Source organism: Rattus norvegicus, chromosome 5, assembly GCF_021556685.1.
Source record: "Rattus norvegicus strain SHRSP/BbbUtx chromosome 5, alternate assembly SHRSP_T2T, whole genome shotgun sequence".
Lineage (NCBI taxonomy): Eukaryota > Metazoa > Chordata > Mammalia > Rodentia > Muridae > Rattus > Rattus norvegicus.
The window spans coordinates 82,345,724-82,363,722 of NC_141538.1; the positions used below are offsets into that span (position 1 = coordinate 82,345,724).

Genomic DNA, 17,999 nt, shown 5'->3' on the forward strand with positions numbered 1-17,999 from the left:
ACTGTAGATACCAAGTCAAGGTCCCAGCTGCGTTCCTGCAGCTCTTGGACCCTTTCAGGAGTAGAATTTTCTCCTTTTGTCTCCCACCTTCTGCTATCGAGGACCCTCGGTGTCAATAATAATAAGTTCCTAATCTCATTTGTGATAGATCCCTGAGTAGCCTGGAGTAGCCCCTTTTTCACGCGTCTGTTTTGAGTTCTGGGGGTGGGATGTCCCCCTCGGATGGATAGGTGGATGGATGGCAACCGATGCTGCATCCCTTGCTGTGGCCGGCAGGGGGCAGCAGTTGGCAGCAGAGGGCGGCCCAGCGCGGGGAGGAGAAGAAGGTGGAGAGCTGCGGCGGGCCGAGACTTTAAATCGCCTTCATTTCCCCCAAATCCTTCCTTTTCCTCTCCTCCCCCAGGCCGGCGGGGAGGCAGCTTCCACCGCCCTCCGCGCGCGTTCGCCCGGCCTTGCTCTGCCTCCAGAGACCGTTAGCGGCCCGCCTCCAAAAGTTTGATCATCTCTCTCTGCCTTTTCTTGCTTCTTCCTTTTCGGTGGAAGCAGAAAAAGAGCAAGCAGGGGCGAGCGCGGTTCCGGCAGTCCTGGGACCATGGGCCTGGCGCGGGCGACCGCGGGGCTGGGGCCGTGCTGTCCGCCTGCTCCGGCGCTCCTGGGCGCAGGGCTGCGCTGGGGGTGCGCCGGCAGCGCGCTTTGAGCCGGTCTGGCGCGGCGCGGCGGGGGGCTGGCGGCCCCATGGGGCGCGCCCACACTTGCCCCCCGGGCTCGGGAGCATGAAGTAGGGGCCTGCCATGGGCACGGGATCGGCGAGGGGGGCCCGAGGCACAGCGGCGACAGGATGCGGGGGGTGAGTACAATCTCAGGGTTGCCCCCGATTCAGCTTCCTGAGACTCGGATGTGCACAAGAGTCTGGGGTTCCCCGCCACTCCAGGCGCTCGCAGAGGAACGTCAGCTTCCTGTAGCTTCCTGCGCCTCCGCCAGGCGAAATGCCAAGGGTTAACGGGGGCTGCGCCCCCCAGGCCGAGCTGCACGGTTCCTTTGGGGCAAGGGCCAGCAGGGGAGGGTCCGCCGCAGAGCCAGCCAGAGATCCGAAGTGGGGTCTAGTGGCAGTGCCCAGAGTGGCGGGCAGGGGGCAGGGGCAGGGATAGGAGGAGGGAGTCTCGGTGTCTGCAGGTCGAAAGCTTACAGGGCTCTAGTTCCACCGTCCTGTGAGTCAAGTTTGTAGGTCTTCAGGTCCGGGCGTCTGCTCCTGGCTCAGTTTCTGGTTCTGCACGTTCCTGCGTTTCCTAACCTCTCTGCCTGTGAAAGTGTCTGCTTTGGTCTGCGTACCTCAGACTTCCCAACTTCTCCCGGGAAGCCTGCAGTTCCTGTCCCTCTCCTAAGCAGCGAGCAGCGAAGAGTGAGAAAGCCAGCTTGTGGGAGCGGAAAGGCCCTGGGAGATCACCAAGTCCAACCTCCTTGTACAGATGAGGGAACCGCGGCCAGAGAGGGGCCGGGAATCTCCAGGGCGGGGCCGCACACAGCTGGCACCCCGCGGTTGGGATTCCCAGCTTGTGCTGAAGTTGTAAGAGAGCGTGAGGGATCCAGTCACTATGTGTGGGTGTGTGTGGGAGAACACGGTCCAGAGGGGCCCTTTGGACTACAGCTAAGGCACAGGGCTTGTCTTTCCATCCTGCTGGGACTCTTGGGCTCCCAGGAGAGGTTGGCTGGAGTTGTAGTACCGCCCACCCTCTCAAGAAACGCCCCTCTGAGCTGAAGCCAGGGTGATGAGTCCCCCCCCCCCCCCATGTCTTGGAAAAAGCTGGTTGTTTGAGATTCCCCCACTCCCCCACCACACGCATTCCTATACACAGGGCACTAGTGAGCACACTGGTGACTCATTTTCTCCGGGAGACCCTGTGCCAGGGCAGATGCCAGCGGTTGGGCAGTGTGGTCGTGCCAGAGATCACCCCCCTCCCCCAAACGGGGCTAAAGCTTGAGGAAAGCAAGCAAAGACTCCCTGACTTTCTGGCCATATGTCACCAAGTGCCTACCCAACTTGGCTTCAGTAGGCCTTCTAGCTTTGCCCTACCCTCGCTCCTTCTTGTCCTTCCTTGCTTCTGCATTGAGAAGCCCTCCTTCCTGGGCATCCGTAGGCCCTGCTGCTCTTGGGTGAATACTGAGCTCTGGGACCTTTGTTGAAATAACCTATTGTCAATACCTTCCCTTGTCTCTGCTTGCGTCCCAACATACTCTCCTGATATCTTGTTGGCAGTTTCTTTCTTCTGATCTCAGTGCCCAGTGACCTTCTAGATGTCCCCATGGTCTGGCCTGGTCTGACATGCAGAGGAGCCAGTCATGGATGGCAGGGAAACAGGCCTGGGCTCACTTCAGTGGGAAGCAGACTCTGGTGCAGAGCGTAGGAACCTAGTAACAGGCAATTTGAGTTCAAGTCCACTGTACTGTGGTGTGTGCTTGGCCAGGCCCGCCACCCCTCTGCTTCTCCTTTTTATATCAATAAGGTGAGCTCCCACCCTCCCAGCTGGCAAGGAGCCCTCCCAGCTGGCAAGCATTTCTTTGAAAGTTAAAGAAGCATGCTCACGAAGGGCTCTGAACATGGCCTGGCATATAGTAGGTGTTCAGTAAACCACAGCTGCTATTTGTATCTGTGCTTGCTGCTTTGTGAATGGGTATGAGTCAATGGGAAAGTTCTGGACCGTATCCTGTCCAGACAAATGACGTGTGTGTGTGTGTGTGTGTGTGTGTGTGTGTGTGTGTGTGCGCGCGCGCGCGCGTGTTCCCAATGGAGGAGGTGGAAGGTGTGGAGAAGGACCAGGGTGTGGCTGTCTTGGGCACACAAGGTCTGCTAAGGCCACAGAAGCAGGTGGGACAGGAACAGACTCATGCCCTTCCCAGCCAGCCCTGGCATCACTCAGTTCATGGTAGGGCAGCTGGAGACAGTCTCCACACAGCTGCCATCCTCAGAGCTTCCTGTGTCTTCTGGGCTTGGGGACCTTGGACTTCTCTGAATGCTGAATCTGGGGTGGACTTCTCAGTCTCCAGTGTTTCCAGGAAACAGGTATGGAGGGACAGCCATCCAGATAGAAGGCAGCTTCTTGCCAAGTCTCTAAACAGGAACATCCGTGTGTGGCAAGCTAGCAATCTGGGAATTGGCCTTATGAATTGATCTTTCAGATACCTTGGAGCCCCTCTGTGGCCAGGCCAAGGGCTATGAGGCGGTAATGAAAACAGAAGTCAGGGAGAACAAAGCTGCGAGCCAGTGAAGCCACCAGCATTATTAACAGTAGCCTAAACAGCACTGGAACAGTAGTCACGCTCACTGCCGGGCCTCCTCCCTTCCGCAGCCAACTTTCCAGGCTAGAACTTACTCATAGAGATGGCTCTGGGGCTCCTGCTTGCCTCTCTAGTCCTGCCGAGAAAGCTGAAACTCTGGTCCCCAGCAAGTAGCAAGTCTGTAAAAGTATTCACTTTCTTCTCTAGGGAAAACAAATAAAATGTAGGTCTGTTTTGACTGGCTGTGTGGCTTTGGGCAAGTCCCTTCTCTCTGGGCTCTTGTTAACTATCTCTCCAAAAGGCTTGGGTAGGGATAGAATCCGGTCCCTCGGGATCTTCAAGGCCCTTCTCTCACTGAGATTGGCTGGATACTGGGAAGTTTGTGCCGCCAATGTGCACAGAAACCCAACCCCAGAAAATCAGCTGCATTAGTGACAGTTTTCTGGGGCTTGGCCTTAGGCAGTTGAACGGCACAAGGCAATGGGATTCCATCTCCAGGGTCTTCCCTCTGACTGTTGAGAACTTAGTAGTGTACTCTCATCTGGCCTCTTGGGTGCCCATAACTACAGCCACAGATGAGTTGGGACACATGTGGCTCTTATGCCTTCTCTTGCTCACCTGGTGTCCCTCTGTCATTTGGAAAACATCCAAGACAGGTGCAGGTGACATAGCATTGTCAGACTTAAGGTGAGGACAGGTGCTAGGAGTCAGGGGCACAGCTTCTTGAATGTTGAACTTCTAGCAACTTTTGGAATATAGGCCTGGTGGGCCATCTAAGCTTGGATGCGGGGGTTGGCTCTTCCCCATGCTGCCTGGGCACTGTTTCTTAGTGTACCTTCCTGAATGGGGATGTATTATGGGAAATGCACAAGGTGCCTTTGAAGGGAAGAACCTGCCCTTGCTGGGTGTAGGCTTCTCTGTCAAAGAAAACCAAATAGCCTCTTCCCACTTCCCAGGACCACTGGGGCTGCCTATGGCTTTTGAGAGGCAGCCATGGCAGAAGGCAGACTCAGCGTGCCTGGGAACTTTTGACTACTAGCTGTTAACCTCAGCGAGACAGGGGACATCTGACCCCAGGAGAGAGGAGAGTTCGTAGCAATGACTAAAGACTGGAAAGGGTGAAGAAGGGCCTGGAAGAAGGTAGAACCAGGGAGGGAAGCCTTGGGAAGACACTCGCATGTCAAGAGTCCCGCTATAACACATGGTCCCCCATTCACTACAGAGACATGTGACAGCCTACCTCTCACCGGCTATACCTGAGTCATATGTGCCTTTCTGAACTAGTGACTGTGTGATCTGTATCCATGCAGTGTTGGAACTCCATGGGAGGGTGAGCCGGGTGGTGTGTTACACAGTGCTGACATCACGCATGCTCTTGATTATAACTCCCACTAGATTTGAAGTAGGGAGATCTGGCAGGGAAGGAGCCAAGAGTTGCAGACAGCGGCCCTGGCTTTCCTGTACTGCCCTGTTCCCCAGGCGCACGCCAGCCTGGTTTTACTCTTGGTAGAGGAACCTAGGCAGCGTGCCCCAGCCAGAGCCCTTACCATTTACCACTCACCACTCATCCAGTTCAGTTTCCAGTGCCATCTCTGCCATCTCTGGCCACGGGCCCCAGCTTTCCATCCACCCTCCTGAGGATCCTCCCACCCTGAGTGGCTTGGGTGTCCCAGTGGGTGCTCCCACAGGAAGATGGAGTATAATCAGTGGTGGCAGTGAGGGAGGTGAGGCAACCAGTGAGGGAGGGCTTCTCTGGTTGAGCCAGGGCAGCCCTTGAATACATGAGCCAGTTTAATTCCCACATCTGGTTTGCAAGCAAAGGTGTGACAGTCCGTGCTACATAGGATCAGAAGAGTTCAGGAAGGTGTAGTGAATCATCTGGTGTCACACAGCCTGGAAGTCATAGGTAACCAGGTTTGCTCCTGGGAAGGCTTGGCTCTGCCCCCCAACCCCTGTTTTCTTCTATCATAACGAAGTGTGATGAACTGTGTCTGAGCCCTGAGAAGGGGGTCATTTCTTCTCCTGGATGAGTATACCAGTCATCCAAGCAGACTTTGTATTTTCCATCTGCCTTTTATCTTTGGCTCTATTATCTGTTGCCCAGAGCCCAGGGAGGCTTGCCCTGAACTTCTGAGGCTGTAATGCAGAAGGAAACACTGAGTGGAGGGGCCGGACTCTAGATCGTCCGACATCTAGCATAGAGCTTTGGACCCCTCTATGAAGAGCAAAACTTGCCAGGGTGCTGGGCTGGGGATCCACAGTCACTCTGATTGGCACTTAAAGGCTACGCCTTGCCTTTGGACTCTAGGGTGAGACCGGGATGGAAGGGAACTGAGCTAGACCATCCCTCCTGGCTCCCTAGCCGGATCCGGGTGGGAGGACGAGAGCTAATGCTGTATGCATTTGTGTCTGCCTGTCTCTAGGGGATTTCTCTTCGCCTGGATCTTGGTCTCATTTTCCTGTCATCTGGCCTCCACCCAAGGAGCTCCTGAAGGTAATTCTCTCTTTTCTTTGTCCAGTGGGAGACAAAGGAGGGCGGAAGAGAATTCGAGAACTCAGGTTGCAGACATCCACACCATTAGCTGGAATGCATAAGCTCAGTTTTCCCATCCAGAGAATGGAGCCAACCATAGGCCCAACCCCTTGGAGTCTGTGAGGGGTGGGAAAGGCTGAATGCAGGACTGTCCTCCTGTTCCCAAGAGTCTGATCCCAAAGAGTGCTTCCTTTGCCTCACTCTGGTAGATTTCTTAAGAACCACTGCTAGGGAACATGGAGGCAGCATTGTCTTTGCCCATGCCTGGCATCCCCATACCCTTGGCTTTTGTTGTCCCTGGGGAGCTGTCCAGGCATCGATGGGCTAGCCTCCTCACTCCCCATAGAAACTCAGACTCTCCCATATCTGGGCCAAATGGACAGCACGTCTCTTAAATTAATTGCCCTTCCCTCCTTTGTGCCTGCCACATTCTGGGGCAGACAGCAGGCACCTCAGGAGTCCCCATGGCCTGGTTTGGCCACTGAGTGGGAATTGTACCCCTGGGAGGTAAGGGCCATGCCCGGAAGGGACTTTGCTGCCCAGCAACATTTGCTCATGTGTCATATTTTCCAAGCTTGTGGAACAGCTGTCCAGAGTCCTGAGTCAGGCAGGGGGTGGGAGCGACCGGAGCTGTACCGAGCCAGGTTTATGTAATAAAGGCATCTTGCTGGAGCCAGCTGGCCAGCCTGCGTGCACCCTGGCGCAGGCCCTCACTCGGTTCATTCCGTGTCCCCTGTCTCTTCCTCCCGGAGGGATTCTACATGCAGCTCTGCTTTGCCCCCTGTCTAATCCAAATAGCTTCAGAACAGTGTGGGGTGATGGCTGGGACCCTGAGCTTGAGTCCCAAGGTTCCAGTCCAGCTGTGAGCTGCACAGCAGCCTGGGTAAATTACCATGTTGTTAGCCTAATCTGCGGGCACCCATCTGCCATCCTGGCACTTGAGGAAGAGGCAGGAAGCTCCCAAGTTACAAACTTGTGTAAGCCATGTAGTGAAACCTGGCCTCAAAAATCCAGAGGGTTATTATTAGCTCTAATTCATGTGTGTAACATAGCTAGGCTAGTTCCTGCCTGAGTTCAGGGTGGTTGAGAGAAACCGATGCACGGACACATGAACATGGTAGGCATGTTCAGTTTTGTTCTTGTCAGCTGTGATTTTGTTCATCTGAAAGGTCCAGGGAGCACTGTCTTCTACAGTGGGTGGGAACTTCAGGAGTCACTGTCCTTGCTTTAACAGCTTCAGGGATTCCCCACTTTGAAAGCCATCTGGGGATGAATGGGGAGCAGTCCAATGTGAGGCCCGTCCTGGCCAGCTGTGTCTCTCCTGGGGTTGGCCACCTGGTGGGAGGCCTGGCATGGAGAGAAGGGTGTGTGCCAAGAGCAGGCCTGAGAAATGCTCAGCGCTGTGGGGTGTGCAGGTGGCTTTCCTCCCTCGCTAAATGTCTCCTCCCGCTTAAGGTTGTTTATAGTGAATAGATTTTATGATAAGACGGTCTTGTAACTAAAACCAGTAAGATCTGCTAAGAGAATCATAAGTAATGTTTTGATTTAGCTTAGAGTAGGGGACTGGCAGTTCTGAGAAAGGATAGGAAGGCGGGACTATGGGTGATGAAGAAGGACCTCGGCTTCTACAGAAGAGAGTCTTCCTATAAGCCATCATGAAGCTATGGGTACAGCACCCTGGGGGTGCAGAGTTCTTAGAACATTGGAAGCCTGTTATTCTGTCTGAGGTTTTCAGGCAGAGAAACTAAGGCTCGAAGATGAGGAAGAGATCAGGCAAGGCTTGGGTGAGAATGAACATATAGGTGCTCCTCATGGTCCCTCCATCTCTGCCCATCTATACATGTCTGTCTTTCTCTCCATCCATCCATCTATCCATCCATCCATCTATCCACCCACCCACCCACCCATCTGTCTGCTCATGGTTTTCAGCTGGGAGTCAGATAGATGTCATGTACTGGATTCAGGCTCCAGCGTGACCTATGTTCTGGACACAGGGCAATAAGGAGAGAACATTCAACATGTACCATTAAACCCTCAAGGCTTCTGACCTAGACATCAACCCAGATAGAAGTTTTAGAGATAGCTGGAAGTTCCAGAGGCACTTGGTAGCCCCTGGCAGAGATCAAAGTCAGGAGCCAGCTTTTGTAAATAGATACTGGCAGTTCAGATAGCTAAAGATGATCAGATAACCTAGAGAAGTGGGTCAGGATGTCGTTCCATGAACATGGGGCTACATGGTATAAAAATTTGTCTCTAAAGCACCCAAGAGATTGTTAGATCTAATGCATGCATGCAGTAGGGATCATTGAGTTTTTCTGCCTCAAAGATGATTGAGAGAACCCAGTTTACATGCATGGAGAGAACATTTGAATTCGTTCTTTTTTAAAAACCCTTCTTTTGCTCTAGGAAGCCCCATCAATGTAATTACTAAGGATAGGAATGGACTAGACCATGGATAGATGTCTGTGTGCTTGACTGGAGACTGGAGATTGCATGGGTACATTGTTTTTACCTCTGCCACTCAGGAGGAAGGCTCAGTAAAGTTTTAGCTCCCTCTGAGAGCAGAAAACAGCTCCTCAGCCTGCTCCCGCCAGAGACTCAGGGTGGGAAGGTGTGCCTCTGAGGAGGTGGTGAGACCAGCTAGCTTCTCTGAACATCCTGACTGAATTCCAGTGCTTCCTGAAAGTAGAGGAGAAGGGTGTCTCTGGGTCTGAGGTGTTTGGTGAACATCATTATCTTTGGTGACAGCGGTTGTCATTTGAAAGTACTTACTGTTAGTTCTTTTACCACAAAGGCATTTATTTGCTAATCTCAACGTCCTTTCCCAATGGGTCCTATGATATGACCCCATCTGACAGGTGGGAAGTCTGAGGTTCTAGGGCCACAGGGTTAGGGGGTAGTAGAGCTGGGATGTGGATCCAGGAAGGACTTGGGAGGGCAGGCAGGAGCATGAAGCCCAACCCTGGGATGCAAGGTTGCAGTATGTTACAGATGGTTGCAATGTGACACCTCAGCCTGGGGTAGGGCTCTGTGAAAGAAAACGAGCCGATTACCAGGCAACTGCTTATAGCCCTGGCTGGAGCAGGCTCTTACCATCTTCTCTTATCCCTCCCAGATGTGGATGTCCTCCAGCGGCTGGGCCTCAGCTGGACGAAAGCTGGGGGTGGCCGGAGCCCCGCACCCCCTGGTGTCATTCCTTTCCCATCTGGCTTCATCTTCACACAGCGGGCCAAGCTGCAGGCCCCTACTACCAATGTCCTTCCCACCACCCTGGGGCGGGAGCTGGCATTGGTGTTGAGCCTCTGTTCGCACCGTGTGAACCATGCCTTCCTCTTCGCCATCCGCAGCAGGAAACACAGGCTGCAGCTGGGTCTGCAGTTCCTCCCCGGCAGGACTCTCGTCCACCTGGGACCTCGGCAATCTGTGGCCTTCGACTTGGATGTGCATGATGGGCGCTGGCACCACCTGGCCCTAGAGTTGCGTGGTCGCACGGTCACATTGGTGACAGCCTGTGGGCAGCACAGGGTACCTGTTCCGCTGCCTTCCCGTAGGGACTCCATGCTTGACCCCCAGGGCTCCTTTCTCTTGGGGAAGATGAACCCCCGAGCTGTCCAGTTTGAAGGTGCACTCTGTCAGTTCAGCATCCATCCCGTGGCGCAGGTCGCTCACAATTACTGTGCCCACCTGAGAGAACGGTGCCGACAGGTGGACACGTATGGTCCCCAGGTGGGAGCCCTCTTTCCCTGGGACTCTGGCCCAGCCTTTGCTTTGCATCCTGAACCAGCCTTGCTTGGTCTGGGGAACCTGACCAGAAACCCAGCAACCCTAGGGTCCAGGCCTATAAGCAGGGGACTCATGGTGACTATGGCTCCTGCCGTGCCCACCAAGCCCCTAAGGATGGTCCACCAAGATGTCTCCAAACTCGGCTCTTCTCAGACCCCATTGGTCCCTGCCAAACAGTCAGCCAGAAAAACACCTTCCCCCTTCCCTTCAGCTGCTCTGGCTAATTCCACCAGGGTTTTTCACTCAGCTCCTGCCCAGCCACGACAAATCACAGCTACTAGCCCCACCAAACGTCCCCCGACCAAGCCTTCTGTTTCTTCCCTTTCAGTTACCCCCATGAAAAGTCCCCAGGCAATCCAGAAAGCAGGTACCCCTTCATTCTCAAGGCCCATTCCAACCACCCAGAAGCCAACACCCCTCACCTCCCACCCATCACCCTCCAAAGTCTCTAGTGCCACTGTGAGGCCTGTCCAGAAGACTTTCATGACACCCCAACTTCCAACCCTGAGTCCCCAAGCCCTGCACCCTATTACTGGCTTACCTAAGAAGTTCACTATCCCCACAGTAGCAAAACCTCAGTCCAAGATGACCAGTTGGGCCAGCAAGCCAGTCTTGGCCCGCACCAATGTCCCTAAGGCTCTTGAGCAAACTGTTGTGGCCCAGTCCTCTGTTTCCTATCTGGGCTCTCAGACACTGGCTACAGCCCTCCCTCCTCTGGGTGTTGGAAATTCTAGAATGATGCCTTCCACACGTGACTCTACTTCAACTCCTGCTGGAAGCAAGAAAATCACAGGATTGGAAGCTTCCAAGAAAACCAGACATAAGAGCAGCCCCCGGAAGCCCATACCTCTCAGCTCTGGGAAGACAGCCAGGGATGCTTCACCAAGAGACCTGACAACCAAGCCTAGCCAGCTGTCCACTCCAGCCCTGGTCCTTGCCCCAGCCCACCTCCTGTCCTCCAGCCCCCAGCCCACCAGCAGCAGCTTTTCTTTCTTCCACCTGCCGGAACCTACACCTTTCCTGATGCTGATGGGGCCTCCTGGCTCCAAGGGAGACTGTGGCTTGCCGGTAAGACTGGGTAGGATCCGCATGCTACTTGGTGCATAAGTGGTTGGCTGGGGCAGTTTGGTTCAAGAGAACACCCCCTGGTAAGGGTGAGGGGGAAAAGAGCTACTGGGGGCAGGGAGCTAGTTAGGGCCGAAACTCCTTGACCTTACTGTCTTAGTCATATATCCTAGGGCAGAATTGTGAGCCAGATAGGAAACAGGACTGGGGCACAACAGTTTGCTGAAGAGCTTTAGGGACATTGGTGCAGGTCAAGACCGGCTTGCTGGCCCAGCTGGTCATTGGAGCAACTCTGTAGAAGTCCCTGGGTTTTAGCTAACTCATGCCTAACCCAATACAAGAGTCTTGTGGCTTCAGAAACACCATAGATAACAGACCTAGGTCACCAGAGCGAGCCGAGAAACAGCTTCTCCTGTGGCCCTGCTGCTGGCCTGTGCGCCTGTCTGGGAGCTGTGGACAGAAGTCATGGATGAGTAGATTGGGATGTGTTTTGCTTGGCACACGCGGTTTTCTTTTTGTGAAATCTAGTAGTTACTGATGTTGACAAAGTGGGAGGGGTCAAAGGAAAGTCTTGTCCACTGGGCTCGCCTGGAGGGTGGGAGGGGTGGTGACTGTCAGGTGCAAGCTTCCCACCTGCCCTTCCTGTCCATACGCTTTACCTGGCTGGCATCCTGACTTAATTACCCAGCCCTAGTCAAGGAGTTGAGGATAAGGAAAGATCTTGTGGGTCAGGGTGAGCAAGGAAAAGACAAAGAAAAGACATAGCATGTGCAGGGGCTTGCCTGGGACTGTATCCAGGGCCAATGATCTTCCCTAGCTGAAGGCCAGTTCACCCAGGCAGGGAGTAGTAGGATAGGGGTTCTAGAAGGTTCAATCCCCTGCTCCGACCTTGGCAATGGCCACCGTTCAGTGGTTGCTTCCTCCTCAGAGCCAGGTCTCCCACTGGGCTTTGGGTTTGAGGGTCAGGCACCTTGCAATGTGGAGACAGTGGCAGATGCTGGGACTTCCTGGGACTTGCAAACATGCTTAATGAGTTTTAATAATCATTAGGAATAATATTTACCCAGCCCGTCTCCAAGGGGACGGAGTCTGCTCATTATAACCATATTTCGAAGCTTATGGAAATAGTGTGCATTACTCCGCAGTTAGGTCAGCACTTGGCTCAAGTTTCCGCTGTGCTCCAATCGGCAGTCTGGAGGCGGGGCACCAAAGGACCTGGAGAACAAGACAGGGAACCTTTGCACCCACCTGACCCTGAACAACTGGGTGCTCTTGGGTCGGACTGCTCTGCATACTGAGCTGTTCACTCCAGGGCCCTGGAGCACAGGGCTGGAGGAGGTGAACCGCCCTCGAGACAAAGAGTCCCGACTCTGGCTCTGTGGCACACCACAGCTGAATGAAGGAAGTCAGCCTCTCTCTCTCTCTCTCTCTCTCTCTCTCTCTCTCTCTCTCTCTCTCTCTGCAGGCCAGGAGTGGAGAGAAGACAGGGCCACGTTTGTGAGGTGTGGAGGGGTGTGGGAATGGAGGTCATGGGGATATGAACACACATCCTACCCTCTCATCTCTCCTGGGCACGGCAAAGGGGGGGGGGCTATGCTTCCTGGGTATTGGGATGCAGAGATCCAGGTTCAAATCCTGATTCTGCTCCATACTTCCTCTGAGCTGACTCTGTAGCATGGGGCAGTTGCTTCTACCTCTTAAGTCGAGGATGTTCGGGGATCTGTCATAGGAAGGAAGCCAGTACGACCGTCTCCTTGAGTACAGCGACTGGGGAAATCTCTCACTCTTCTCAAGGGTTGGAATCCCTTCTAGGACTGGCATTGGAGAGCAGTGGCTGGGGAGGCTATGGTCGGCATGTGTCATGGTTCTCAGGTGGGGCAATTGTCTAAGCCCAGGATTTGGGTCACAGAATATCATGGAACTGCATGCCCAGGAACCTGCTGTTCTCAGCCAATGCTTGTATTTCTTGTGTCCTTGGGGAGATCAGGCCAAGACATAAACCACAGTCCTCAGTGGAGATCTCTGACATGAATGTGATCCTTTCGAAGACCAGGTTATCCCAATGCCCAGGCCAGGATCCTTTAGGTCAAACATAACCTCCCCCCATCAAAGGCATGACAGGGTTATGTGGACTGAAGAAGCATACATGCTTTGTATTCTGAAAAAAAAAAAAAAACAAACTAACCCTTTTTATTCTTACCCCACGTGGTGATAAAATTTCTAGTTGCTTTGTGCTGTGTGAGCTCAGGCAGATCACTTAGCTTCTCTGAGCTGTAGTTTCTGCGGACTGGGGATACAGTAAGACTTACTGCTCTGTAGATTCAGGAGGAACTTGTTGAAGGTTTGGGCGGCATAGGAGAAGCCAGCAGGGGCTTGCAACCACGGCTGTTACCTGTCAAACTCTGGTGACCTCCAGGTGGAAGGGACAGGAAAGGTGTTACCAGTATCCATCCAGAACTGCGCTCCTGCGCCCAGCCTTCGTCACAAAGTAGTGAGTGTACAGAAGGGAAGGTACCACTCTCCCTGCAGGCAGCTCCTTGTGGTCTTCCAGTGACTGGGCCCCACTAGAAGAAGGAGAGTGAAGAAGCCAGGGATGCAAGCTTTGGAAGTTGACTCTTGGGGAGCAGAGGAGCTTCGGGGGCCAAAAGAGTCTGCCCGGAATATACACATGGACTTAGAAAATGGTTTATTACACTCCCATTTTGCAGCTGGACACACTGAGACTGGAGGAATGGAGGGGTGTGGTCACTCATTCAGGACCACACAGCTGTGTTCCCAAGGAGAAGGTACATCCCAGACCAGAGCTCAGTGCTCTGCAGACACCTATGGCCTCACCAAGGGACAGGCACAGAATAGGGTCCCAGGTCATTGTTTAGGTCACCCACACAGAGCACTCAGACTTGTACTCTAGACCCAGGCCTGTAGAGTGTCTCCCTATTTGCTGGTTGCCAGGGAAGATGCCAGCAGGTCTGACTCTGTGCAGAACTCTACTGCATCTGGCACAAGGGGGACAGGCGGTTCTTGTTCAAGAGCAGGATCCCCTTGGACTGGCAACAGGAAGTCAGGACACCAGGGGAAACCCGCAGGGCTATTTCATGTTTCCATGGCTCTGAGTGTGTGCATGCACCCCAGCCCAGGCCTCCTGCACTCTCTGGACAGAGACAGGCCTGAGGCCCCCACCCCTCCCCCACTCGAGCCCTCTCAGAGGCCTCCTTGTTTCCAGTGTGGAGTGGAAAAATCCCACCCCAGCTCATGATTCATTGGGCTCCCCCGCTCAGGCTGTGGGCCTGGAAAGAAAGAGCCACGTTTTCCACTGTGCAAAGGCAGGCACTCGCTCAGATGGAGCAGAGGGGCCAGGGCACCCACCATTACCCGAGCCAACAAAGTGAACACTGGGCATGCCAGGAGCTTGGCTGAAGCTGGCCTGGGTGGCCGTGGCCCAGGTCCCTGGCTGGTATGCTGGAGGTGGTAGCTATGTCTCACCTGGGGGCCCAGATTGCTGTGTCAAGAACCAGGCTGTAGGCTGGCCTTACCAAGATGAGCTATAGAAGCCGAGTTGCCCTGGGGTGTGCTGAATAGATGTGTTAGATGAGATCAGGTTCTGGAAATGTCAGGAACATGCCTCCAGGCTTCCGTAGTTGTAGCCTCATCAGGGCCTGACTTTCTGGCCAATGGGAATGGTCTTATTAAGGGGTTTAGGTCAGGCCACAGTCCAGCACTGACTGTGAAGAAGTTGCCCAGGGTGGAAAATCAAACCCAGGGGTCCTGTCCACCTTCTGCTCTCTGCTAGCTGTGTGGCCTCTCTTTGCATCTCTGAGCTGTTTCTTATTCTTTTTTAACCCACTGGAAGGGCTCCGGAGACCTACAGCTGTGCATTTCCCTCCAATTGTGGGTCACCTGCCTGGGAGAATTGAGCCAAGGAGGCGGGCCTACTTGCAAAAAGACACCACTCTCCCCAAAACAGTAGCAAGGGGTGTGTGTAGCTTAAGCTGCCGAATGGTGAAATCCCAGGGGGGTTGCCTAGCAGAAATAACAACTCATGCTATTTGAGCATCAACGTCATGCCAGGCACGGGGATTAGCACGTTTTATAGATTATCTGTGGCGACGAGCTATTATTATCCTCACTGGGCAGCCGTGGAAACCCGGGTTTGGAGAGGGAGACAAAACAGCTGGCACAAAGCCACCTCTGAGTGGCAGCAGGGTGCTGTGCCCGTGCAAGCTTCAACCTAAGCTGTGCCTATGGAGAGGAAGACAGTCTGGACCCAGTCCCAAATCCATGTGGACTGGGGGGGGGGGTACTGTCAGCTTGGCTGCAGGCACCCAGAGGCTCAGAGCAAGCTGGGACTTGCCTGAGGCCACACTGTGCTCCTCCTTCCTCTCATAGGGCTGCCCAGTGACCAGTGACTAACTGGTGCTATCTCACTGTCTGGATCTGGGTTATGGATCTTGGGGACAGAAAGCCCCGGAGTGTTCACAGGCCATCGCGCCAAGCTGAGCTGAGCTGACCCATGCTGCCCAGTGTGAGAGTGCAATCTGTTGCCAGCCAGAATGAACTCAGTTTTTAACACTGATCCTAATTCTGGGCAGGGAACCTGGAATCTCGTGGATGGTTATTTGAAACAAATGAATTCCCAGGCCTCACACTCCTAGAAAGCCTGGCTTCCTTTGAGGGGTTTGGACTCAGTCTCTTGCATACACGTTTGCTAATCTCATTTTCTTCTTTGGGGTGGAAGAAATGGGTCATCAGTTACTACATGCATTTGAATGGGGGAAGCTGAGACCCGGGCAGGAGGAAGTCCCAGCATGCTGTGCAAAAATCAGAATGCAAACAAAGTTCACTGTTCACTGCCTGCTTTCCTGCAAAGGGAGCTGAGATGAGAGCATGCAGGTGTATCAATGCTTCACAGCCAGGCCTTTCCGGGTGCAAAGTGAGCCATTAAGTGTTGTTGAACAAGAATATGTCTGGGGATTAGCCTGGGAGACTGAGGCAGAGAGAGTTATGGGGGTTTGTTGCAAGTTCCTAGGAAGCTGATGATGCTGGACCCCGTGGAAACAGATGGGTGTTTCAGTGCAGGCTCTGTGGTCAATAAGGCAGTAGACACATACTCTTTGTCTTTAAGTAATCCTACAAGGACCTTTGCCCTGACACAGGCCAGGCTGTCAATGGCCATACCGACAGCTGTGAGTGGCACCGAGGCCATTTGAAGTCAAGCCCAGCTGTTTCAAAGCCTCTGCGTGTGACCTTTGTGCTGCACTGTCCCTCAGGCAGGCGGGCGCAAGGATGTTTGGTGTGACCTTGGCTAAGTCCCTTCTCTGCCCTGGCTCTGTAGAGAACTTGGCTGAGCCCAGGGTTTGCCTGCTGTTTTGTGTTATCAGACGTTTGGCGGGGCCCTGGGGGTAGGATGACTCATTTTCTGTGTTAGTGCCTTTGAGGGGACTGCCATTAGCCAAGGGAGCCAGGCTTCCAAACAGATATTTCCCCAAAGAAAAAAAGAAGAGAGAAAGGGTCAAGAAGGCTTCCTGGAGGAGATGACATCCTAACAAGTTAACGATAAAAGGCAAGGCTTCGCCAATGGGAAAGAGCCCCAGTGAGCATGGGTTCCCCAAGACAGAGGACTCAGGGAACTCTTCATAGCTGTGGACTATGTGGGATTTTTGGATGACTGATGATTGTATTTTCTGCTGTGTCTTACACTATTCTTACTTCCTCCTTAAGGGCCCTCCTGGGCTTCCAGGATTACCTGGATCTCCGGGTCCACGAGGTCCTCGGGTAAGTGACTGTGCGTGCTGGGTGTCCTTTGGGCATCTGGATGACCCTTCAGTTTGCATTCCATTGCTCATGATGCCCCAGTTTGCTGTGACCCACATACCTTTCCCTGCCCTCTTCTGTACCCATTTTCTATTGTGCTTTTTGGGGATGGGTGTGGTGCATGACAATGATGACATCTTGTCCTCTTATCTGTACCACTTATGGTGGCCTACAGTAGGGCAGGGACTCCTGAAGTCCACCTGCATGGGCAGATACTTGACCTGGAAGTCCCCAGTGTGGGAGGATGAGACTCTGGGGTGCCTCCTCCCACTTCTCACTGGTCATAGTGGCTAGTGGCTCTGAAGGAACAGTTCTGTGGCCCCTGAGAAGGGCTAAACTCCCAGGCTGGAGTGGAGCACAGGGTCAGCTGGACTGCAGTAGCTGCTGGAAGCACAAGCCTATGAGTGTCAGCCACTTAAATACATGGTACCTGCCGGACACTTTATGCTGTCCATGTGGCCCCACCCAGCATTAGCCTCTGCAGGCTACTGTGGACAGCTTTATTCAGGGATTAGGTGTGACTAGCAATATCAGGAGTAGAGCCCAAGATCTTCCCAAATGCTTGGACCCTGGGGTCTTCTGAGAGGGAACTCTATCACTTCTGAGTTGGGACCAATGGCACTCATGTCCTTGTCCAGACTGGTTGAGCTTTTCTCATGCCAAGGGCCAGGCAAGCACCAGAGGATGAAACTGCCTGCTACATATTTTTAGCTCTAAGCCCAGCAGTTGGTTTTAGTTATGTAATTACTTAGGCCCTGTTTCTTTCCAGACCTGGCTGTGTCCCCATGAGCCCAGGATTCTGGAACCTTCCAGCTGACCTGCCTTTTCTCTTGGCTGCAGATCCTGCTGGGGTCCATGCCCAGGGTTAGGAACTATACAGGTGTCGGACCTTGCACTTTGACCCAGCATTGCAGGCCTGGGCAAGCCGATCCCTCTTTTCAGACTTTGCCTGACCACCAGCCAGCTTTTCTTAGCGTCATCTCCCAGGCAGGTCTCCTGTGTAAAGTCTCAATCTGCAGCTCAGATGAGAATCCACCCCCTCTCCTGCTGACCCTCCCTGTCTGGAGCTCCTCAGCAATTTGCCTGGCACAGCCACGCTCCCAGAGCTCTGCTGGCTAACGCACATGAACATGATACCACCATTCTTCCCAACCACCCTGGGAAGTAGGTGCTAGAGGTCTCCTTGTTCTACAAAGGAGAAAACTGAGATTCCCCAGAGGTGCAGCTCCTTTAGATAAAGTCAGAGTAAATGCCAGAGGCAGGGCTGAGCCCAGGCAGTTTGATTCGATTGCCCCCTCACCTTCCTGAGTGTCCATTGTGCTGATTTTTCTATCAGTGAGACCTGGCTCACTGGAGACCTGGCTACCGTAGGAGATAAGCCATCCATCTTATGCCTAGCAGAGGTACCAGGTGACCTTAGGGGAGTCTAGTCCATCCCTCTTTCTGACCTCGCTTTCCTTACCCATGGGATCAAGGTCCTATATCCTGGAGCATCCTTCCAGGTTGGATGGCTCTCTGGATGTGCTTCAGGCTC

General features: G+C 53.7%; 1 protein-coding gene across 3 annotated transcripts in view; it reads left to right on the top strand.

Annotated features, from left to right (window-relative positions):
* The first annotated feature begins 382 nt into the window (after positions 1-382).
* The window catches only part of Col27a1 (collagen type XXVII alpha 1 chain), a 118,322-nt gene continuing 100,705 nt past the window's right edge, over positions 383-17,999 (top strand). For 2 of the 3 annotated variants that reach the window (NM_001411859.2, XM_087548026.1), the window contains 4 exon segments: positions 383-847; positions 5,697-5,767; positions 8,922-10,657; positions 16,373-16,426. In NM_001411859.2, coding sequence (NP_001398788.1) covers positions 792-847; positions 5,697-5,767; positions 8,922-10,657; positions 16,373-16,426 — 1,917 coding nt within the window. In that variant the 5' untranslated portion in view covers positions 383-791. 3 annotated transcript variants of the gene reach the window in all.